At 40.5% G+C, this 23,767-nt stretch overlaps 1 protein-coding gene across 5 annotated transcripts in view; it reads left to right on the top strand.

Annotated features, from left to right (window-relative positions):
- The window catches only part of VRK2 (VRK serine/threonine kinase 2), a gene marked incomplete at its 5' end in the record, with an annotated part of 46,842 nt that continues 23,075 nt past the window's right edge, over nucleotides 1–23,767 (top strand). For 3 of the 5 annotated variants that reach the window (XM_084514598.1, XM_084514599.1, XM_084514596.1), the window contains 7 exons: nucleotides 40–341; nucleotides 10,455–10,510; nucleotides 11,034–11,103; nucleotides 11,905–11,992; nucleotides 12,131–12,239; nucleotides 13,659–13,751; nucleotides 23,174–23,306. In XM_084514598.1, coding sequence (XP_084370724.1) covers nucleotides 218–341; nucleotides 10,455–10,510; nucleotides 11,034–11,103; nucleotides 11,905–11,992; nucleotides 12,131–12,239; nucleotides 13,659–13,751; nucleotides 23,174–23,306 — 673 coding nt within the window. Of the gene's footprint in view, nucleotides 342–8,368; nucleotides 8,415–10,454; nucleotides 10,511–11,033; nucleotides 11,104–11,904; nucleotides 11,993–12,130; nucleotides 12,240–13,658; nucleotides 13,752–23,173; nucleotides 23,307–23,767 lie in introns of those variants that run through there. The other 2 variants (XM_084514600.1, XM_084514597.1) reach the window with 2 other exon arrangements.

Genomic DNA, 23,767 nt, shown 5'->3' on the forward strand with positions numbered 1-23,767 from the left:
CAGCGGCACGGCGGGGAGCCTGGGCCCCGCCCGGGGGCTGCTCCTCGCCGCCAGGCTTGGGGCCGGCCGGGGTGGGCGAGAGGACTGCGGGGCTGCCCGTCCCCGTCCCTGTCCCCGTCCCTGTCCCCGTCCCCCTCGGCTGTCAGGCCGCTTGTGCAGCGGGGCTGAGCCGGGATCGTGCTTCTCCCGAGGAAAGGCAGCGAGCTGTCCGGGCGCCATGCCGCCCAGGGGCCGGCTGCCGGTTCCTCTGCCGAGGGACATGGTCCTGAGAGACACCGAGGGCAAAGTCTGGAGGCTGGGCAGCCAGATCGGCCAGGGAGGCTTTGGTTTGATCTATCTAGGTAAAACGCCGGCGGTCACTAACAGGGGCGACGTGAATTGCTTTTAACTTTCTGACCTGACGAGGTTTACACAGCTTGTTGCTGTTTCCATGCCGGCCAGGGGGGTTTCTGGCTGGCTTCTGCCCCCCTCTGTGGGGTGTCCTTGTTCAGAAGTTTTTTGGGGGACCCCCACGTTGCCCATGGGTGTGCTGGCACGCCTGGAGATGCTGTGCAGAGTGAGGCTGGAGCTTCTGCCAGCAGCCACGTCAGGCGTGACGGGGTTCTGGAAATGTCTCCTGATAAAATTTAAAGTCAGTTTGCATCAAAGGAACATAACAAGAGCAAAAGCTAGCAGGGTGTTGCCTCAGGATTAGAATTTTATTTCGCACCAGAGGCGTGAGTGCCGTTCTTCATTTGTGCTTTCCTAGATATGTTGCCATATTTTCTTCAGAAGGAGCGGCTGCGTTTCACTTGGTCGGTGTTTTATAAGCAATGAATTGTTCCGAAAGGCAGTTTGTAAAGTGTTCTGGGTCACTGGAGAAGATAATGAGACGTGTTGCCGGTCCTTAGGAAAGAGCAAGTGCTGTTTTCAAGGCAGTATTATGAACTTTTTTTCCCTCCATTGCACTGCTTGTGTACAGTACGTACAGGCAAGCTATCTGTAGTGATCTGTCAGGGATTGGTTTGTACTTGTTTTAAGGTAGTGGTAAAGACTTACCTAGAAGCAGTTTAGTACATCATCTGTGGAGCCAAAAACGATCCTATCAAGTTAAAAGTACGTTAACTCAGTATTTGGAGTAGTAGTGTTTAAAATGATGAGCAGGCCACCTTAATACTTAAATTGATTTCCTTTTATGTATAAATCAGATATATTTTTAAAAGTTTTTCCTTTCTTCTGTATTTCTGCCCTGGAAAATACAGTTGCTGCCTTTTTTTGTAAATTTTTCTTTACTTCTGTTAGTGCCATTTGTTTTCCACTTCTGTTTTTTCCCCCACTTTATCTCTTAATGCTATTTCCTTCATACTGAGTGATGCATCAAGGAAAAAAAAATGTTATACAGCATGAACTTTCCACCTAGTGCGATTTCCAGATTTCTTTATGAGGAGACCAGTTTTCACTACAGTAGGCATCCTGTCCTGCATCTCAATTCTTTTGTCTTTAGTATGAAAAAAGATGTTCTGCACAAATGTGCAAGGCTGTGCTAGATTCAGTGTGGTTTCATGAAGGTGAAGATGTCTGTCAGTGTCAAACTGTAGGATCAGGCACCAAGAGTTGCACTTCCCACTAGTAATGTATGGCTGCAGGAGGGTGAACAATTTTACGTATGCATCTGGACTTGTCAGAGTTCAAGAGACTTCAAGTTTGAGTGATAAACTTTTGAGGGGGTGGGGAACATGGTGTGAACTGGCTTTTGGAATGAAGAGGAGAACACACTTTATTCCACCAAATGGCTGTGTAAATGAAACAAAAAGATTTCAGTAAAACCTCAATGCCACTGCTTCTGCTTTCCTACAGATGAAGTAAACACAGTCAGTGTAAGCAGCGGGTAGCTATGGCCCTACATCTACCCTCTGTCTAAGTTCTGGGTTTGTTTTACTTTGGACTAGGTATGGTGTGGTCTGCTGCACAGAATTTCCTCAGCAACTATGTGGTTTGAGGCTGATTAAAACTATTTTGAATCCTTACATTTCTCTTAAGAGTTGGAGTGCATCTGCTAGGCTTCTGTAGTGGTGGTTTTGGTTTTGTTTCTTCGGGAATTTTTGTAGCTTGTGCATGCTCGAGTCAGCAAGCTGAACCAGTGGGGATGATAAGGGTTTCAGCAAACGGCAGTTACAGAGTCAAAGGTTAGATGCTCATAATATTTACATTCTTTATGCTTTTGATATTTAGATAGCTTTTTATGGCCTTTGAAACATCAGTTGGTCTCATTTGAGGGATGCTGGGCCTAGAGAATATATGAAAATTGGTACAATAAGAAAATAAAGATTAGCATGAGCTAGGAAGTGAAGTTGTCTCTGGCTATTGTCATTCAAGAATAAACTGTGGGAGAGGTATGTGAGGTGCAGGGTCAGGGTCCAAAGGAGAGGGAGAAGAACTTACAAAAGGCTCCCAAGGAAGGAATGAGAGAGCTGGGGGTGCTGCACAGAAAGCAAGGTTGTAGTTGTAGGTGTAATTCGTGAGTCACACAAAAAAATATTCCTGAATCAGAATACATCTGTCGTTTACTTCTGCAGTCAAATCACACTGGACCTTGTAGGTGGTGTAGCACATGGGATTCAAACAGTTTCATGCAGATTTGATTAGTTTTCTGCCTGATCACGCAGACCACTGAGGTGATTTCCTATACTGTGGTGTTTGTTGCAGTTTGACTCCCACTGAACTGACATAGAAAGCAGTCAGGGGGTTAGCTGAGAGTGAGAACACAATCTGGGACCCTTGGTATTGCAGTTCTGTGTTTGTTTGCTTGTTTGTTTTTTAACAAGTGACAGCATAGGTGAAGAAATACAGCTGCCACTTAATGGTATTTTTGTTTGTTTATTCTCTTCTTTCAGAAGGACAGTGAATGTTACATGTAGCAGTGAACTGAAGGCCTTGCTCCCTTTGTAGCCGATCTTTTAATTATAAAAGAGGAAATCAGCAAGATTTCCTTCAAGTATCCTGACTGAAGGTTTCTTGTTTTGTCCATCTCCTTTGGTCAGGTGCATGTTTATGTTATGTAACATACACCATTCAGTAGCTATTTTGAGGCTTCGTCCTACAGAAGCATTTAGCCACCTGAGAGTCAGGGGAGCGAAGGAAGAGATGAACCTTTGGGAGTAACACTCCCATGTGTGCTGCTGAAGGGCACCGACTTCGTGCACTGTTCAGCCCAGTTTTTAACATACGTGCAGTGAGATGTGAGAGTGACCACGAAACTTTCAGCGAGAAACTAACGCAGAAGGAACTGCAGAGAGGTGGGCAAGACGGAAGAGTGGAGTCAGATTCGACTGCCTGCCAGATACGAACAGCACAGCCCTTTTCTAAGTAAAGGTTAACTTTGCTGGCTGTATCTTTTAATAAGTATTTTTACAGTGGTGGTGTAAAGATTTTGATGTGCGTTGTTATAGCTTAATTTCCCATTAAGGGTACTCCATACTCCATTAATCTGTAACAACGTACTTGAGAAATTTTACGGTATCTCTGCAAAATATATTTACTAGGGATGCATTCCTTGGAAGGTTCACTGAATCAAAGCCTCTGAAAGCCATTTGCTGACCCTGAGCCCTAGAATGCTAATCAGCTTTTCAGGTGCAGGGCTTCTAATGATGTGTGTGAAAGTTTCCAACATCTACAAGTTTGGTTCTCTCCCATGAACATTTTCCCTGTTTTTCTAGCTATTTTTTTCTCTTTCCTGTCTGTGTGCCATCTTGTCTATTTCTTTGTTGACTTGTTCCTTCCCTTGGATTCCCTTTGCATTTGTACCTCAACCAGAACAAATCCAGCAGCGGAAGGCTCACAAATACTGTTTCCTCCTAATGTTCCCGAAGAGCAGACCTTCTGCTGCCAGAAGCAGCATCTAGGAGCCACCTAGAGATGTTCTTTCAAATGTCACTTGTGTCACAGAGACAGCAGTATGGATCACAAGCTGGAACTACCTGTGCTGTTACATGCTGTTTCATTTTTTGGTACTGTACTGATTAGTTGTCAGGCTCCTCGGACAGAGCTGTTACCCCTTTGATAAGGTGGGGACAGAACGGGGAGCGTGCAGGGAAGGACATGAGGTATTGCTGGTCTCACAAAGAGTTTGTAGCCCTGTGGAGAACAGCAGCAGTACATGTGGAAAGGAAGCGAGAGTCGAGGAGGGTGCTACTGAGAGCCCTACGTTCTCTCATTTATCTTCCTGATCACAGCCAGTAATTAACACCAGTCTTTATATAAATCATTCCTTAGTCCTGCTGCAAGGACTCTATTAATGCACAATTTGGACTGAAAATTTCAATGCAGGAAGGTCACACAATGTTTTGTTAAGATCCCATTGTTAAGAGCCCACTGTCTGCTCTCAGGCTTCTTTCTCATGAAAACTGATAACTCTGCCGAACGCTCGTCTTCGTCTATGTTTGTTAGATCTTGTCTGTTATGCTATAACGTGCTACGTTGTAAATGGGATCTAACTGTATTACACCTGTGTATTGTGATGAAACTTTGATAGGTGAAAACTAAAAGTTTTGAAACCAATTTTTGTAGCTGGCTTTGCAGCAGGTGTTTGTGTTGCTGTTTGACTGCTATGTTTGCAGATGGTGTTACGATATGGGAAGCTGAGGAAAGGGCAGATTGATAATGAATATCGATAATACAGTCACCGATACTTGCGTCCTGCTTGGAGATTTGCTACCTGCATCGCCTTTTTCTCCTCCCCATTTTCCAAGGGGTGGCTGGTGGAGGTAGACGAGGAGTGATGCTGGCCTCCTCTGCTTTTAGGCTTGGGTCGTGGTGCGTTCTGCTGTTGATACTCAGAGACCCGGGGTTCTGGGAAAAAAGCTGACGTGTGAAAGAAAGGTTAAGTCCATTTCAGAAAGAGTATGTCCTGTTCCATGGATAATTTGTATAGCCTTGAGCAGGGGTGCATGTGTATCAGGGAAGAGGAGCTTTGACGGAAGCATGTTCTGCCACTGTGTTCATTCCTTGGTTTGATTAAGGAAGCAGACTAGTAACTGGTTTTAGAGAAATTAAGTACTTCAACAGTTGCTTAAATTAGCCTCACTAAAATATTTGCTTTAGTGCAGCAAACAAATTAAAAATGCAGTAAAAAATGATACCTAAAGATACATGTTAAAGATGATTTTTATGAATTCAGCAGAAGAATATTAATAGCAGAAAGCTGTAATTAAAAACACTACCAGGTGACTGTCTGGTTAAGGCTGGATCTCTCTCAACCTTCAGGTGTTAAAATGCATTTCAAAAAGGTCTCATTGTACCTCTAGGTGTGAACCTTAGTGTGAAAATAAATTCATTGCCAGACAAACATCACCTCAGGAAAGAGTCTTTTTATCTAGTCACTACTACTAAACTCTAGGTAATCTCCTTGTAATGTTTCACCCTATCTGTGGGCAAATTAAATCATAAATTTAGCCTGATTTTGCTATTCAGTGATCACTTAGGACTGGCCATGTGTAGCAGGACCAGACTGCTTCACCTAGAAAAAAATGCCTCTTCTACAGGTTCTTGCTGGTGACTGCTTCCTCTTGAATCTTCTTTCTTCTTTTTTCTCGTAGGCTTTGGAGGCAAAAAGATGCAACTTTTAAAGCATAACTCATTTTTACACAGCAATCTAAAGTCTGTTACAAACTCTGCTGAGATCTTTGCTGTTTTGTCTTAGTGTTCTGACACTCTGGTTTGTTTTTTCACACCTATGTGTGGACTTACCATTTGGGAGCTGTTGTTTTGCTCTTTATTTGTCCACCTTGCAGGAATTCTGGTCAGGGACCAAGACCCTGGTGTGCTAAGCAAAGCTAAAAGGCAAGAGGGCAGGTTTGATTTTTATCTTCAGTGAAGGAGGTATTTCTGAGCAGTGTTATCTGTCATCAGGAAGAGCTGCGGATGAAAGGTAGGGCACCTGTTGCCTTGTGGAGGGCACTCTCCTCAGCCGTCTTTGGCACCTGTAACCTACTGAAACTGGCATCGTGTCTTCTGATGGGCAGTGCGTCAAACTAGCAGATGGGCTAGAGCAGAATTGTGCCAGAAAACAGTTTGTGCATCAAGTTTTAAATATTAGAGGCCTGGCCTCCCATCTGAGAGTGCGGCAAGAGCAGACCATGCGTAGCTTTTCTGCCTGGGGTTAAAGGATATGTCGTACCTATTCCAGCTTAGAGTAATTAACTTTGAAAGTCAAATTCCCGTTGCTGTAGAATACAAAACTTTGGCTCTAGTGAATCACGAAGGCTTCCCAGAAAGATGAGTAAGCAGTACAGTGAAATTTCCTAGCAGTACTAAGTGTTCTTAACTTGGAGGCATTTGCAGTTATCTGCAAAACAGTTGAGCACAATTTTCCACTGAAAACCATTTACTTGCATCTTGTGGAAGATGTTTCAGAAGCACAGCAGAGGGCCATGTGTATGTAATTGGTATAATAAAGCTCTAAATTCATAGAGATACCTCGAAGAAGAATCTAGAAACAATATTCCTAAACACTGCTTAGAGTGTTTATGAATAAATGCTCTTCTCTTTATATGAATAAACACTTCTCTCAGAAGAGGGTCCATCCAGGAAGCACTGATGCGTTGTCATACACTTGAAGCACTGAGTGTTTCAGTTCTTGGGGAAATCCTGAATATTGGGAAGTGGGCTGGGAGGGAGGATAGCAGGGAAGCCACATGCTTTGCTCTCCTTGAAATCTTTGCCTTAGTACTCTCCGTATGTAGGATGTATTTGAAGTTCTGTGTTAACTAGCAGATGCTACTTCTGATTTATTTGTTTACATTTTGCTTTTAGAAACTATAATCCTGCAACTTGGATTATTTTCTGTTGTTAGATACTCTGAGCAAGGCTTCCCCCCGTTTCTCAGCCGCTGAATTTAATGGCTCCTGGCTTGACTTTAGATGGGGTCAGAATTTTTCCAGCTTTTTTATAGGCTGCCTGTAACACTGGAGTGTGGTATTTTCAAGGTTAGGTTTTATTTCTGCAAAAACTAAGCTGACAATATCACTCTCAGGATTAGTTATCCAATGAAACAAGGCAAAAACTAAATGCTAGCAACCCAAGAACTCCTGAAAATAGTTTCGTTCGTGTTTCCAAAACAAATACATCCTCAAAATACCCGGCAGTGGCAAAGACAGCAGCTGTGGACAGGAGCAGGGATGTTTTTTCAAACTGCCAAATCAATGCTGTTTTCTTTTCCACTGTGTAAACTTTGTCAACAAAACTGGTTCTGTGAGAGCCATTGAAAATATTTCACCATATTCCAAATGTGACTGCCACAAATTAACTGCTAAAACTACAACAAGCACGTTTGAACTGGCAAGCAGAATTGGCACGCTTCTTTGTCAGACTGCTTGCAATTGTGCGGAGTGGTTGTAGGAAATGGCAGTTCATCCAGAAACGCTCTTTTGTTACCATGTCATATTAACATTTATAAAGCTCCCTTAATTAAGGTTGTGGCACTCGGCAACAAAACGGATGAGACTCACGATAAAAGAGGATGATAAGGCCATAACTGCTGTGCCTGGATTAAACTAGGGAATTCTGGACATGGGGTAACGTGAGGTAGGTTATTGTGTAGGCGGTGTGGCATCTTCTTTGCCATTATTTCAGAGTGCATTTTACATTTCTATACTTTTCAGTGGCATGGTAGCTGTGATTGTGGGATGACGGAGAGGAAGAGGAAATAAAGGTGTGCCCTTCGCAAATATTTTATTAGACTTTTCTTGGCACAAGGTGGGAATGGCCACAGCCCCCGCACAGATTCACCTTGCACCAGTCTTCCCAGCTAGCAATTATGCAGACAATGGTTTTGACTATGTGCATACATTAACACCTCTACCCCCAAATGTAAGGAAACTGTGCATCTCTTGTTGATAAAAGCAACACAAACTGTAAGCTGGGAACTCTTGCATTTGTTATGCTATTTTAAGATCCCGTTTGCAAACATAATCTCACCATGTAGTGCTCCTGGTACTCTGTGTGTACTTAGACGCCATCGGAGACTTCCTGCACATCAGCATTGCTCTCCTGCAGGGTCTCTGCTTACTGTCCTGCAGTCTAGCACTTAACTGATTGTAATATTATAAATAGCCATGTGCTACCACACAGAACGAGGCTAGCACATGGCTAATTACGAGTATACAGTAATTAACTATGAGCTAAACTCGCAGGAGAGTATGTGGTGGTGGTCTATGAGGTATGTAATCAGACTGTTTGTTAAACCTTGGGAGCCTTTCCAGTCTGTTAAGTAACTATACATAGTAATGAGACCATTTTTTAAAAACCATTTATGTATATTTATGGACAAAAAATAGTCTGTCTTATATCTGAGCTGTGGTTAAAATATTGCTGCCTGTTATAGGAAGGGTCAATGAAAATGATGCAACAAAAGGCCCGTATGCAACTTCTGCTTACCCGTACGTATACGATTGAGCTTTATAAGAATTGTAGAGTATTATCCATTGTGTGTGTTGCGCCTTGTTTCTTGCACGCGTAGTAAAAATGGTAATACCATTTCTCCTTTTGCGTATTTGAAAGTCATGATTTCATTTTCTGGAGCATCTGTTTCTGTATCTTGTTGAGCTTTGTCTGATTTCTCTTTTGTTTCACATTGTAACATTTTGCAGTTAGGTTTGGTTTTATTTTTCTTCAGGATATTCTTTCAGCATTATTCCAAAAAGCATCCACATGGTTATAGTGTAAGAACCATGGGGGTTAGGCCCTTTTGCTGGGCTACCTCCCGTTAATTGCTCTTCTTCATTACCCTGACAGCTGTTACTGTCTGTTCCAGATTACATGAATGAGGCCTCTCTTTATAAAATGTCAAGATGTCTGCAGGGAAGTTAGATCAGACTCTTTGAAATAAATTTAAATTTGATACTTCTCTGTACCTATCAAGCCTCTGTTAAGTAATCTGGAATTAAAATACATTTTCTTATACACAGGTTCCTTTCTGATCTGTGTCAGTAAGAGAGCACATCTCATTCTGTTTGGGTAATGTGACATTATTGAGTACAGTGAAAACACATGGGATGTGTTCTTTTAGACTAATGTCTGCAGTTATTAACGCACAGTCTACGTGTAAAATAAAAAAGATAAAGCCCAGAGCACCTTTGCCTTAATTCCCATTTCAGTACAAGGAAATGGTAAGAAGGAAGTTTATCAAAATTTCCTTCCTGCTTGGAAGAATAGTTTTGAATTGTGTTCTGAATGTGACTGTTACTCACCCAAGTCCATGGATAGTTCACACCTTCCAGACCTACTGCTTTGGAAGAGCTTCATTTTATCTTAATGCGCAATTAGCCCAAAACCAGTGATATCAGGGTGTCAAGCTTGAAGGAACACAGCTACAAGTGTCTGTGCTGCTCCTTGAACCCAGAGAACCCAGAGACTGTGCAGAGTTGAAGGAAGATGGCAGCTGGAGTCTGTTCATTGTAAAAAAAAAAAAAAAAATAAAAATAAAAAATATATATATATTTATGCCCTGACCATCAAAAAATATAAGCTTGGATGGTTTGGTTAGATCCAAGTTTACTTGATTTTTATTATGCGGATAAAAGTAGTCCGTTTTTGTGTGTGCTGACAGTTGAAGTGTTTCACACCTGGACTGTTGTTGGTATTTGATCATTATAAGAAGTTTGAAAGGGACACTTACTTCATAGGAACTGTATTCTTTTTAGTTTTTCTCTCAGTGATGATTCTAAAAGATGATTTAGTCTCATTAAATTTTAATCCCAGCATAGCTCCGTGTAGCCTCAGTAGTATCAGAGAGAACTGATAGTTCTCTCAGGGTCAGAAGAAAATAGAATCGCATTGTCTGTGCAGCGAGGTTCTGTCTCCTGGGCTGTAATTGGCACATGTGGTCAATTATTGTTTTGAAATTTCTGCTTGCACTAAGAGGCACAATCCCTCATCTCCCCTTTTAGGCAGGTGATGGCTCTGCTATCCCTAACTTAGGCCAGTGTCTAAATAATGTCAGAATAGAAATCAAGGTTCTGGGGCCAAATTAATTTGTAATAGAGGAAAACTGGCAATCCTGTCTAGAGGCATAATGTAGGTCATAACTTTTAAGTGGTGTCTTTGTCACGACAGTGGATTGACGGGAGCCAAATACAGAGGTTATCCAATTGACTGGAATGACTTAAACATAGTCTATTATAATGGGATACCTCATTGTGGTGCCAATGTGCAATGGGGACATCCTGCTTACTGCTTAATTACCATGGAGAGGGAGTTCTGAAAGTGTGGGTTCAAATTGCTGCTCTACTTGTTGGTCACAGCTTCTGTGGTGTTGGGTTTGTTTTTTAACTCAGCAAGTCTTTGACTTCTAAAAGCTGGAATTCAGACAAAATGTTGTGTGTCATATATTTTACTGAACACCTTATGCAATGTTAGCTTCCTCTTTGCAATTATATTTTGTTGCGTACAGCTTGATCCATCTCTTTCTCATTTTGCAGCTTCCCCTCATACTGATGTTCCTGTAGAAGATGATGCAGTGCATGTAATTAAAGTGGTAATGTGGAGATCTCATTCCTAAGCTGTTAACTTGTATGCAGTGCTTTCTCTTAATTATCTATCCTTATTTTCAGTATTGAGTATGTATTGCATGCTTGTGGCTTTTTTTAACATCTTGATATACTTTCCCTGCTAGGGTATATGCTTGGTACTTCCACGACTCATAGTGTTTCCCCGACTTGATTTTTTCCTTTCCTTGATTTCTGCCCTGAATGGTTACATAAGGAAAATCAGACTATGAACTTAAACGTGTCTGATCTATAGAATTTCTGGAAAATAGCATCTTTAATAATTCCTGAAAGAATCTGTGTTGTATGAAAGTGCGTTGCCAAACAACTTTTTTTCTTATCTACTTAGAAAAATTGTATTTCTGATGGCATGGTATAAGGGAGGTGGGAAAAAGGGGATTTAATCCTCTTTGAATTTATTGAATTTATCTTATGCTTTTGTTTAGGAACTGTTGTTTCTCTAAAACAAGTGCCTAGTATTTTATAATGCTAAGTTTGTTTATTTCTCAATAGGAATATCTTGAAAATGGGCCCTTATTTTCTGAACTGAAATTTTACCAGAGGGCTGCAAAACAAGAGCAGAGTAAGTAACATATCAACAAAATAAAAACCACTGAATTCTGACTCAGGTAGATTTAAGGACTAATTTAGGTTTCATTTCTTCTGAGAAGAACTAATGCTTTAGAGCTTGATAACCAACTCACTTCACATACAGCTGGTGCTGTAATAGCTTTAGTTTGCTGTAATTTTCTTTATTTGGATGTCATCCTTGTTGTTTCTGATCAGAAGAATGACATTTGTTAGGTGCACACTTCAAAGTGCACAGCAATGTATGGACTACAGAGAGAAGTCAGCCTTAAAACAGAGGTACTACATGGACTGATTTGCAACTGTACTTCTGCTAGTAACTATGCTTGTGTACGAAATTAAGAATGTGTGTAATCATCACAGGATTTAGTAGTAATCAAGGCACTTGATTCTGCAGACAATTTAGCATGGATGTGATTTAATTCTGGGAAATGTCATAAAGACTTCAGGTGACTTAGATGGCTGGTAGACAGAAGCACTTGTGATAGCTGAAGTACTCTGTATGAAATAAAGTAGAGCTTCCAAAGGCATTATTTCGTCAGCTACTGATAACTTTGTATCTGCCTTCGTATGGAACAAAATGTCAAATTACTAGAACAAAAAATGCTTCTTGTTTTGGAGAACGTAGAGAACTTCAGCGTAAATCTACAATCCTTTGTTTGGTACAGTAACTGCCAAATAAGTTATGCTTGCTCTATTGTTTTGTTCAAAGTCTTGGCTTGGTGGCTAAAAAATAGACTAATTCCTGAAATTCTCTAGTTAACCCAATGTTATATTTTCTGTATTATTATTGCAGTAAGAAAATGGATGAATCTCAAAAAAATAAGATGTTTAGGAATTCCAGTGTTCTGGGGATCAGGCTTGACTGAGTACAAGGGAAAAAGGTAATAAGATGAATTGTAATTAAGCTTGAAATTGACTGAAGATCCCTTTTCAACAAAATGGAGCTACCTCCTTTCAGCCTGACGCAAACTTGTAGCTTTGTCTTTAAAGTTTCCTCCCTCTTGTGTATTTCTGGATAGCTATAGATTCATGGTCATGGAGAGACTGGGGGAAGACCTTCAAAGAATCTTTAAAGATTGTGGAAGTAGATTTAAGAAGGAGACTGTTCTGCAACTTGGAGCACGAATGGTATGTATGCAGAGAGAAAACTGTCTCACAGTTCATGAATTCAATGAATAAGATCATCATTCTTAAAAGATAAAGTTTATTTAGTTAGCTTTTGAATTTAGAATTAAACACATGCAAGTTCTATGCATTTTCTTGTTTTCCATCCTTTATAAAATGAATGTTAAGTGCAAAATTGAGACCCTCTGCAAACTGGAAGTTGGTAGGCTCAAACCCAACTTTTTCTAATTGGTTAAAACATAGACCATACACTTCAAAACGTGTGTCTGGACTGAGATTTGTAAGCCCATTCTCATGCCTTAACATGTACTGATTTTTTTTCAGTGTTTGAAAGGTATTGTATTAGACATCCATATTTGTCAAAGTTCACAACTGCATGCTTGAATGCAACAACTTGAGTGTTTGCTGAACGCACAGGTAGTACGGGTTGAGATTAGGCTAGTCTGCAAATACTGGTTTTGTTTTCAAATGTGTAGATTGGCATATTCTAACAGAAAATTATGTATGATTTCATTTGCATTATAACTTGTGTTGTGAAGGACTGCTGTTACTGAAGAGAGGTGCACAGCAAGTGGGGGCAGAGGCAATGGTCATAAATTGCAAGAAAGGGGATTTCTGACTGAATATAAAGGAAAAGTTTTTGCAGAAAGAATGGCTTGGCACTGGAACAGGCATCCCAGAGGTTGTGGAATGTCCATCCTTGGAGACTTTTAAACCTTGACTGTTTAGTCTCTTGTACAACCTGATCTAATTCATATTATCCTTGCTTGAAGCAGGGTTTTAGACTAGAGACCTCCCATGTTTGCTTCTAACCTAAAAATAATAATAAAAGAAAGCAAACGGCTTTTGTAGTCGCATCACTGACTAACTTGTAACACTGTGTTCTCCAGCAGCCAGGATTGTCCTTTGTTTGAGTTGACAGGTGCACGTGTTGTTTATTTCCAGTAACAGAGCTGTTGTAGTACCTCAGCACAGAGCTGAAGAAAGATGATAATGAGAAAGGGGCAATGATGTGAAATGTGGGCCATGTAATAATTGACAGGATCAAATATATTACAAACCATCAGGGCTGATTGTGTGCTCTTCTGAAGAGCTTGGTGTTCTTAGCAGTTCCTCCTATATTTATAAAGTGTTTGTTTGGCTTTGTAATCATAGAAGCTGGGACTCATATGGTAGTTAGACGGGGGTACTCATGGCACAGTACGACTATTTAATATTTGCTGTCAGCAGTGTGCATGGTGGGAACAGGCTTTGTGGAAAGAGTGGGCAGTCCTTGTGCTCTAACTCAAAACAAATGTTATCTCAGTTTGTGTAGCCCTTGAGCTCACTGCATAAGTGAGAAATATTTGGTGGTAGGGTTAAGGTGAAGAAGTGGAGATGATAATGATGCTTGCTTTCTTTTTCTGTTTTAATCCTTCCTAGCTGGATACTCTGGAATATATACATGAAAATGAGTATGTTCATGGTGACATTAAAGCAGCAAATCTGCTTTTGGGCTACGCCAATCCACATGAGGTAAGCATGTTTACTTACCACACTGTTACATGAATATGTTCCTAAGTGTTTAATAGTTAGTTACTCGTATTCTGTGTTAACAATTCATGTATTAATAAAAGAGAGGTTTGGGCATGAATATTCACATCCTCTCATGACAAATCCAATAGTGTCTCTGTGGAGCCTTGTTTGAGAAAGAATAAAATTCTGCTGCTTCTTTTAGGGCTCTGTTAACTGGGATAGTAGTAAGGGACAGGTAAACTAATCAGCAGGGTAAGTTAGAGGACGCAATTCCTGTTCTAGATTATGCTAGTGTAAGTATAGTATTAGAGTTTAAGGATGTGGCCCTTGTATTTTCATTTTTAGGATGTTCTAGCTTTCTATTATCATCATGAATTGTGATTCCATACCACTAACTGTTATGTCCTGCTTGTTGTACTGGATATGGCAGATGAGTAGCATTAAGGTTGCTGCTGTCTAATACCCTAAAGCTAGGCTTGAAATTGAAGCATTTCAGTAAAACATTGTGAAACAAACCTTTTGATCTTGTCATACTCAGTATGGTTGTACCATGTCTTTTTTTTTTCTCAATACATTTTAAGTATGCCTTTTTCATAAGGGGAAAAAAATCTAATTTCACTTAAATGTAATTAGCTGTCAGCAATACTTCTCCCTTTTTTTTTTTATATTTTTCTACCACAGTGATGAAGAAACAGATATTACAAAACAGCTCGCTGCCATTAAAGGTCGAACCGTTAAACTTTATCTACTTTCCTACAAGTTTCAAGTTAAATGGTTGATTCAAAATTAACTTTCCAGCTTTCTAAAATACATAGTTTAAGAACTGACACAACTGTTTAAAACTGCCGTCTTTTTAGACAGTGGTAGCAGCCAGTACATAATCTCAGTTTATGATGTTTACCAGCCTGCTGTATCCAAGAAGAAGCCTATTTAGAGGCAAAATGATCTGCTACCCAATTCCATCAACATAACTCAAATGACTTTTTTTTTTTTTTGTCTTGGCTATTGTGTGTTTTTATGACAACAAGATAAGTTGCTGTTTTTCACATTGAAATCATTTTGGAATTGTCCATTGATAGTAATCATAAAATTTTAAGACGTAGCTGACTTTGATCAGCTGCTTTTGAGTTAGCTAGGTTCTGGGGTGATCTGATTTGTTTCTCACATTGTCTGCATACTAGTATTTAGTTTTCATGAGTAGCAAATTCATTGACAGATTAAAGTAATTTTGAATTACTGGACAGAATTTTAAGGTGGAAATGTAACTTAATAAATACAGAAAATATTAATAGATATTCCAACTTAAGTATCTTCTAGCTTGAAGTGTAAAAACGGTAAGTTACTGCTGAGATTTCTTGTTCAGAATTTTGTTATGGTAAAATGTGTTTTCCACTGAAGTGGTTCTGTAAAACAAAATAAATAAAATCACATTCCTATTTAGAACAGTTAAGAGGAAAAATTTTCTCATATTTGCTTTCATTAGTAAGATGTGCATTAAACTTGCATTTCTATTAGCCTAAGAAAACTGAGAGCTGTTCAGATATTATTAAATGAAGTGAGGTTGAATGGAAATAAACTCCCTAGTCACAGGCGCCTGAAATTCTGCAAGTGGCCACAAGTCTGCTGGTTTCACCGAAACCATGATAACTATACCATGCCAGCCCAGAACCATGTTCACAGAGCTTGGAAGCGCAATGTGTTCATGTGTGTGTGTGATGATTATTTGTAAATGTATTTTTAAGGAAATGTGTGCTGAATTGAGCTTACGCAGCAGCACAGATGGCTTAATGGGGACAGGGTTTGGACAAATAAAAGCAAATTGGTTTGCCATATATCTTCAAACATGTATGCTCTGTGGGGCAGGAGAAGGAATAATCTCACCAACAACACAGGTAAAATTTCAAGTTAGATGTTGTAATGTAATTCAATAAACCTGCCCCTGGAACTGTTGGCTGATGTGCTGTCTGCCCCGTACTTCTTTACCTGGGCACGCTACTCTGCAGGCACATGCAGTCCTAGACAATATCCTCATGCAGACGTGGGCATTCAAAGTGTGTGTATACTTGCACACGTGATTCTGCATTTGTTAGGTCTTAGCCATATGCACATGCCAATGATTTGGCTGTAATTGCTATATGAAAGTCATTTCATCCTATTCCAAATTTTGTCCTGTTCCTATTGTAAGGCTTCATGGTGTTGTGACAATCTTTTCTATAAATCAAGCTGTCTTTATAACATGCTGGTAAGCTGAGGCTGTTATGTATTTACCAGAACAGTATTTAGAAGTTCTGTGGAGCGCTACCACTGACTAAATATGACAACAATGTGGAATAACCTGACCCATGTCTTCCAAACTGTTGTCAGAGATGCTGTATTTGGGAATCTTGTATCAATCTTAGAGACTTTAGAGAAAACCTCAAACACTATTACTGCTACAAAATGCTTGTGAAGCGTGTTTTTTATCCAACCTCTTTCTGTTAAAATGGTAGATAGCTAGATAGCCTTGGTCTGGTTGGTTAAAACAATGGATCTGGGTGGTGACGTGGTCAAGCTAGTTTCATATTGAGTGGGAGCATCTTGCCAATGGCAAACTCCAACTCAGGAAGAGAATGTAAGCTGGGAGACCTCTGGCTCCTGGGGAAGTTAGTATAATAAAGCTGTCTGAGCTAACAATTCATCTGGTGAGTTTTTGTTATGAATTTTATGTTGAGGGGATTCTTGCTCTGTAGGATTTAGGATTTTAAGAGAAAATAAATTTGAAGTGTGCTGTCAGTTACAGAAATATTAGTTTTTAAATGGAACCCATAAATAATCTCTTTTTATATATAAAAAGGAACAGAAATACAATTCAGATTTCTCTGTTTTGGTGAAGAGACAGAAATCTGTTCAAAAAAAGCATATGTACCTTTAGCCTGACTTTGCTTCTGTTTATTTAGTGTCTGTTTGTGTGTCCTAGATGCAAATTTGCCACTGATGTCCTTCAGTTCCAGAAAAGATTACTTTTCTGTGTTAAACTTGCTGTTGTTACTCTGTCTCTCCTATAAATTAACCTAGTGAATTTACACCACTGTCAATAAATATCATAGTCCCCTTTTTGAAATAACATGTGAAATCCATATTGCTATCCCTTACCTTGTGTGGCACGGCAGAGAAACAAATAAAGTAAAGGTCCTGTCACTCTGTGACCTCCAAATGATGTTTAGAAATAGTTAGAAGATCAGAATCAACTGACCTCAAAGAGCAGCTAGCTGCAGATCTATTCAATAGAAGGGAGCGAGGCCATTCAGCGAGTTACAGGTCAAAAGATCAATTCTCTAGTCAATATGTTTCTGAACATGGACCCAGCACAATGACTGACAGAATAGGAGTGATGTACTGAGGGAAGTACACAGCCCATGAATCTAGGAGAGGCCTGAAAGCAAACTTGAAGTGATCAGACCTATAAATTACAGAACAAGTGAAGCACTCTGTGTTGTGGCGAGCTGAAGATGATTTGGTGCGTGGTAGGAACTGTTTGTATGATAAAACAGAACAAGCGTTACTGGAGTAGACTCTACAAGAGGAATATGAATCCACTAAACACATTTAAATTATGATACTGTTAAAAGGGACAAGTGGTCACGAGGGAAATGCTTAAAATTGGAGTTTTTAATAAATGAAGTAAGGCTTGGAAGAATGCCTATTCAAAACAATTCTTGTAGCTTTTCTTTTTTATGCAGTGTATGGGCAGATGTGTTGCAGACTCTCAAGACTCTACCAGGAGTCATGTATTTGCATTTTCAAGCTGTAAATTTTAAAATTAGATTTGCACCTCAGTTTTGCTTTTAAGTTTTTCTTAGACATGATAGTTACAGAATAAAACTCCCAGACATGAATCATAGATGGTCTTGAAGGAAAAGGAAGAATAAAGAAACATTTCAAAATCTTAAATTTAAGACCAGCTTTCAGTGGAGCAGTGCAGAAGATATAAAGCTCATGCACTGATCATACAGGAAAAAACATGCATGAAAACAATTCCAACTCTAAGCTATTTTTCATTGTGAGATGAATCACTGTGATTCCTGCTTTTTAGTCCAGCATGACAGATCTGCTAAGGAGCAGGTGAACTGAGAAAAAAGGAAATCTTTTCTGTTCCCCTTCATGCCTTTTAGGAAGGATACAGTACCCAGGTATACAGAAACAGCTGAGCTTGACACACAGACATTGTCTTCTCCTCTGATTTGAGATGTAGCTTTGCAATGAGACGCCCTAAATTTTCTTTCATCACTCTTACTGCTACTTTTGGAGTAGCAGTAAGTTGCTCACACTGGTTTAATTTCTTCTTGTGGTTATGGCCCAGACATCTTGGATTTGAATTGATTTCAGCACTGGAACTTGTAGCTCTGTTTCCTCTTGGCTTTAAAGAGGAAAAAAGACATGGAATGAAAATGCATGGGTACAGAAGAAAAGGAGAGCCAAGAACCTAGACTGGGCACCCCAGAAACAGCTTTAGACTTGGCCTGCATGGAGGGCTTGGCAGTGTCATTGAACGTTTTTGTGGCCAAATGGGTCTACAAAGGCAGCTGTTTCCTGGATAGGATTTGAGAAGTGGATTAAAATTAAGGATAGGTTCAAGCACAATTTCAGCATGTTATGGTGAGCGTGATGTATTCTTAAAATAAGGTATTTCAAAAATATTTAGATTGGTGGAATTGACACTTACTCCTTGAAGTCCGAAAGAGGTGTAGTCAGCTGGAAGGATGTCTTTGAATTGTTTAGTCTGAAGCTTGTACAAAGCCCCTGACATTACTGTTCTATTCTGTGGATTTAGTGTTAGTCCAGCCTGTGAGATGATGAGCCATTGCAAATATTTCCCTCTAAACACATTCAGTCCTCTGAGTCTACTTGATGCCTGACTTCTTTTTATTTAAAATTTGCAATAAACACCATTCTAGTCAAAACATTCTTCCAACTTTACCTGCTACAACTTGGCAAGATTCAGACACATTTAACAAAGCATTGGAACCTTGTATAACGCAGCACTAGGTTTATGTTTACAGCTTTGCCAAAATAACTTCTGATTTCTCTGTGCACGTACATTTCTCTACCATTCTATCTCCCTGTATTTCTTCTAGAGCCTGGTTCCATTCTGTGTATGTGTGCAACAGGGTAAAGCTGAGAAAAAAACAACGAGCCTTCCTCACTCCAAACCCTTTTCTTTAAGCAGGAGAACATGCTAGGCCCCGAATATAGAAATCAAACAGGCTGAGGAGAGTTGGGAGTGGTCTTCTACAGGCACAGATGTTTGTCTTTCCTCCTTCCTTGTTGTGTTGTTTTTTTTTTCTGTCCTAATTGTTACACTTAAAACTTCCTATCCCAAGATGGATTTCAGTCCGAAGACCTGCTTTAGCCCATCCTTTTGTAGTGTAGGGTCCAGCTGAAGCTCACAGCTCTCTGGCCATCAGCAATCTGCATCATATTAGCTGGTATCTACTTAGTTACTTGCAGTGCATTGCACAAACTTAGTGATGGAACCAGTGGGAAGAAACCATCCAAAGAAAATCTCTGTATTGTCAGCTGTTCAGCAATGAAGCTCCTGATATGTGTACTGTCAGATAAAGAATACACCATGAGAATCCAAAGCATGGGTCCTGTGGCTTCCCAAATTAGTGCAGTTGTGTTATAACATACACAAGTTTAAGAATTTTGTGTGTCTAGCAGGTACTGAGCACCTTACATCTAAAGCAATGTGAGGGAGTCACACGCAGAAAGGACAAGAAGACCACCAAATCTACAGCTGGTTGCTTGTGTACATAAATAATTACTTGTGCCTGTGTGGCTGTTTGCTTGAATAAGATGGCACGTTCATGTTTGCATGAAATTAAGTGCGAAGAGTTTAGAAATCTGGCTCCTAATCTATAACAAAATCTATTAATAACAGACCATGCTAGGCACTGCTGAGTCTAGTGCAAACTGGGATGCGTTTAAAAAACAAACAAACAAAAGCCGTGAATAAAATCAACAGAGATAAAATAAGAAAGTGCGGGGGTAGGAGTGTCTAATGTAACACAGCTAAAACCAGCTGTTCTAGGCTTCTGTCACTTGCACCTTCATCATCCTTGATATAATTTCTTGTTTGAAGTGTCTTATGTATCTTATTCTGCATGTTTTGTTTTCTTTTTATTTGCTTTGTTGTTACTATAAAAAGCATGCAGATGAAAATATTTGTTATTGAAACTCATGCTAATGCTGACTTCATTTTTCTCAATGTTCTTTAATATTTATCTTCTTTTCCCTCTCCCTATATTCCTAAAAATGCACACACACAAATTATTCAGCTACCCCTACCCACCAAGTTCTGAGCAAATTCAGAAGGGCACGCAGTGTTACACTATCAAAAAGTGACAACTAGCTATAAAAAACTATATATCTTTTTAATGATGAAAGGGCTATAATGAGAATTGATGAAATGAAATTAATGGTAATTTAAAATAATGTAGACGTTCTAATAACGATTGTGGCAAGGTTGTAGCAGGGCATTGCTGGTTTTGTGCAGGCTGAAAGGGGTTTCATTTTGCCGGGGGCTTTCCCTTGAGAGGCTACCAGCACTGTGTGATTGTGGAAAAAACTCTGGCCTGAGAGCTGGAGCAGTGCTCCGTGGCTCGGCCAGAAGCACGCTGAGCCATGGCACTCCTGCCCAGCTTCAGGAGCAAACTGCTGCACTCCCAGGTGTTGCCTGTGCAGGGCTTCGAGAAGTCATTGCTGCTTAGTTTCCATGCCTTACCTCCTTCAGTCGAGACAGGGTAATCTAAAACTACTTCCTGCTTTTAGGGTTGTTGGTTTTTTTTCAGTAGAAATTCAAAATTGCTCTGCTGATACTACTACTGATGGATTTTTTTAAGTATATCTGTTGCTGAAAAGCAGATCAAGGGTATGTAGTTCCGAGGATGAGACCTGGTAACTTAATTACTAGGTTCAGGTTTAACTAGCAAGTGTTTGTGGCTACTCTCCTGCAGCCCACCAAGGCTGGGCTGCTGTCTGTCACCTTGTGTAGCGTTCCCAGCCCAGGCAGCAGCAGAGAGCTGTCAGGGCTGCTTTTCTTAGGCTGTTTTCTTCTAATGGTTAAAATCTCATTTGAATTTAAGGCATAGCCTGGCTTTGTAAAGGTTCAAATCCCCCTCTGGATTTCATCCTCTTGTACCTGATCGGCTGTACATGCCAGCAATCGGTAGTCAAGCAAAATCCAAAATGTGCTACGTAGCCGGGGAAGAATACGTCTCCTGGCCTGCTCTCCTTCCCAGCCCACAAAGGAGGCAGAAGTCTTGCAAAACTTGGCTTTATGGTACTTTAAATTAGTTCTCTCACACGGGCTGTGGGCTCAATTAGGACAGGTACCAGAGCATCAGGAATACGCAGGAGAGTAAACGCAGGAGAAAATCAAATTGGTGAACCCAACAAAGTTTATGCCTTGTCCCAGATTTTCTCAATACGCATACAGTCTTTAATCTTGTATCACGGTTTGTATAGTCTGTCAAGTGAAAAACATCGTCAGTAATCTTAAAAGCCATCAACCTGCAGGAAGCAAGCGCTGCATCCCAGCTTACACGCTCCAAATAAGCACAGATCCTGCAGCAGAAACAGTAAAACCAAGAGACCAGCCATCCCAGGATTTGAAGCTGCCTGGAGCACAAACAGGAATCAGTAATTCAACAGAATGTGCTACAAAATAACGTGTTGTGTTTTCTTGAGGGTTTTTTGTTTGTTTGTTTTTCCTCTACCAGGAGTGATGTAATTAAATTAAAAGTGAGTGCTAGAGGAGTTTATTGTAGACTTTTATAGGATAAACTATCTTTTAGCTGAAGAGAACAAAAACGAAGATTAGAGTAAGAAAAAGTTTTTCTTTATAACTTGATTTAGTGGAAATGATCTCTGTGCTTTCAGGTGGTTCTGCTTCTGCCCCAGAGCTCAGTTCCATTGGCAGTGTAACAGCAGTCTGTAACATTTTTATTTTATTTTTCAGTGAAAGTACCATACTTGGATATTTATTTTACCTTTTTTTTTTTTTTTTTTTTTTTTTTAAAGCAATTACCTAATGTGAGAACTGGTCAATGAAAGGGGTCAAAGGCCAGGTGGGAGTGTGAAAACGACAGAGTGAGAAAATAACCTATGGGGTATTATGGGGTGGACAGATTGTGATTAAATTCCAGCTGCTTTCAACAAGTTCCTGCTTGTCAGCTGCGCTGCGGTAATTGACCATGTGCATGTATTAAGTCCACCCCCGTTGGAGGGTAGAACATGTTAATCTGAACTTCACAGAGTGGACACGTGTCCTTAATCTAAATTCTGCAAGTGGCAGAACTGACACGGATGCGCTATGCTTAGAGAGAAACAGGAGCCGCATGACTTGTTCGGGGTTGTCTTGACAGGCAGCAGAGGAACAGGAATTGTAATTCAGCTCGCCTGAGCCGCTCAGTTTTCAGTTTCAAACACCACAGAAGCGAGCGTGGCTGTAAGTTTTAAGTCAGTTGATACCTTCACAGTGAAGTGCTACGACTGTCGAAGTGCATCTCCCAGTGTAGAGCCATTGCTATTTAGGTAGCTATAGCCAAGCACCTGGGAAAAAATCACCTGTGCCAGGATGGAAAGGTGAACGTGTGGCAGGATGCATTGGTGTGCTACCTCATACCCAGTGAGGGCTCTCTTTTTTTTACACTTATACACTGATTTACCTCGGGATTTGCTTCAGAGTAACTTGGAGTGAAGTTTGTCTCTGTGCCTTCTTCAAGTTTAGTTTAAATTCAGGAGTGATTTACTAGGTTTGCTTTCAAGGCTGGTTTGTTTTGCTTTGTTTTATTGTACTCACTCTGTTTAGATAGCTGCTGCCAGCACAAAGCTGCTGGCAGTGACATCCAAGAAGAGGAGACCGCAGTCGGGTACAGCCCGCGGCCACGGGCCCTGCTAGCGCTGGCGTCCTGCGTGCTGGGGAGCTGCAGCCTCTCGCTGCTCCTGGCTCTCGTGTGGTGCTGCTGACATGAAGTTGTACAGTCTCAGCTGATGGGAGATCTGAGGAGGGGTGTGTGAGCGTGTTTTAAGTGAGGAGAGAAAGGGGTCCCATAAGCAGCACAAGGATACATAAAAGGCATATTGTGCTTTATGATGTCTAGATGCCCACCTGGAGAGCAGAGAGCTTAGGAACAAAATAAAAAGACTGAAATTGTGCTCGACTCTGGGATAAGATAAGAGTATGGTAGTGGAAGGATTTAAATGGGGAGGGCAGCTGTTATAGCCCCTAGTTGTACATATTTTATCCTAAGGCACCATTTGGTTTAATAAAATTTAGATCTAAGGCTGTCCTTAACCTATCAGTTTCTTAAGACTTAATTATAAAGGTTATACTTTCAAAGGACAAAAGCATTATTCATTTGTCTGTTCATGTCTTCCAGGTTTATCTTGCAGATTATGGACTTTCCTACAGATATTGTCCCAATGGGAACCACAAACAGTATCAGGAAAATCCTAGGAAGGGCCATAATGGGACAATAGAGTTTACCAGCATAGATGCCCACAAGGGAGTAGGTAGGTTTCTTTTTTGTATTTCAGAGGAGTGATTACAGCATGAGTAATCAGGCTGTGAGAGCTGATGTATACAATAGAAGTAGTCCTGGGGATTGCGTGAGGTTGATTGGGCCCTTGTGTGGTGACCTCCTCTTGTACCTGCGAACGCTTCTTCAGTGCTGCTGGGGAAGGGGGCAGCACGACTAAAACCCAAAGGCCACTGCACATTTGCTACTGGAAGGTGCACCAAGATGCCCTAAGAAAAGCTTGCCGATGAACTTAATTGGTTCACGTTGGGAGTACTGGTTTGTGTTCGCTGTCCTCTGCAGAGGCAGCACATGCTAATGCTGTATTATCGAGGAAAAACATTTCAGGTCTGCACTGTCCTTTAGGGAGAGCTGTGTCTGAGTGTCACCATCTGTGTTATAAGAGGATATTTCAAGATGACATTCCTTCTGCAAGGAGAGAAACCTTCTCGGAAG

Source organism: Aythya ferina (assembly GCF_964211825.1).
Source record: "Aythya ferina genome assembly, chromosome: 3".
NCBI classification, from domain to species: Eukaryota; Metazoa; Chordata; class Aves; order Anseriformes; family Anatidae; genus Aythya; species Aythya ferina.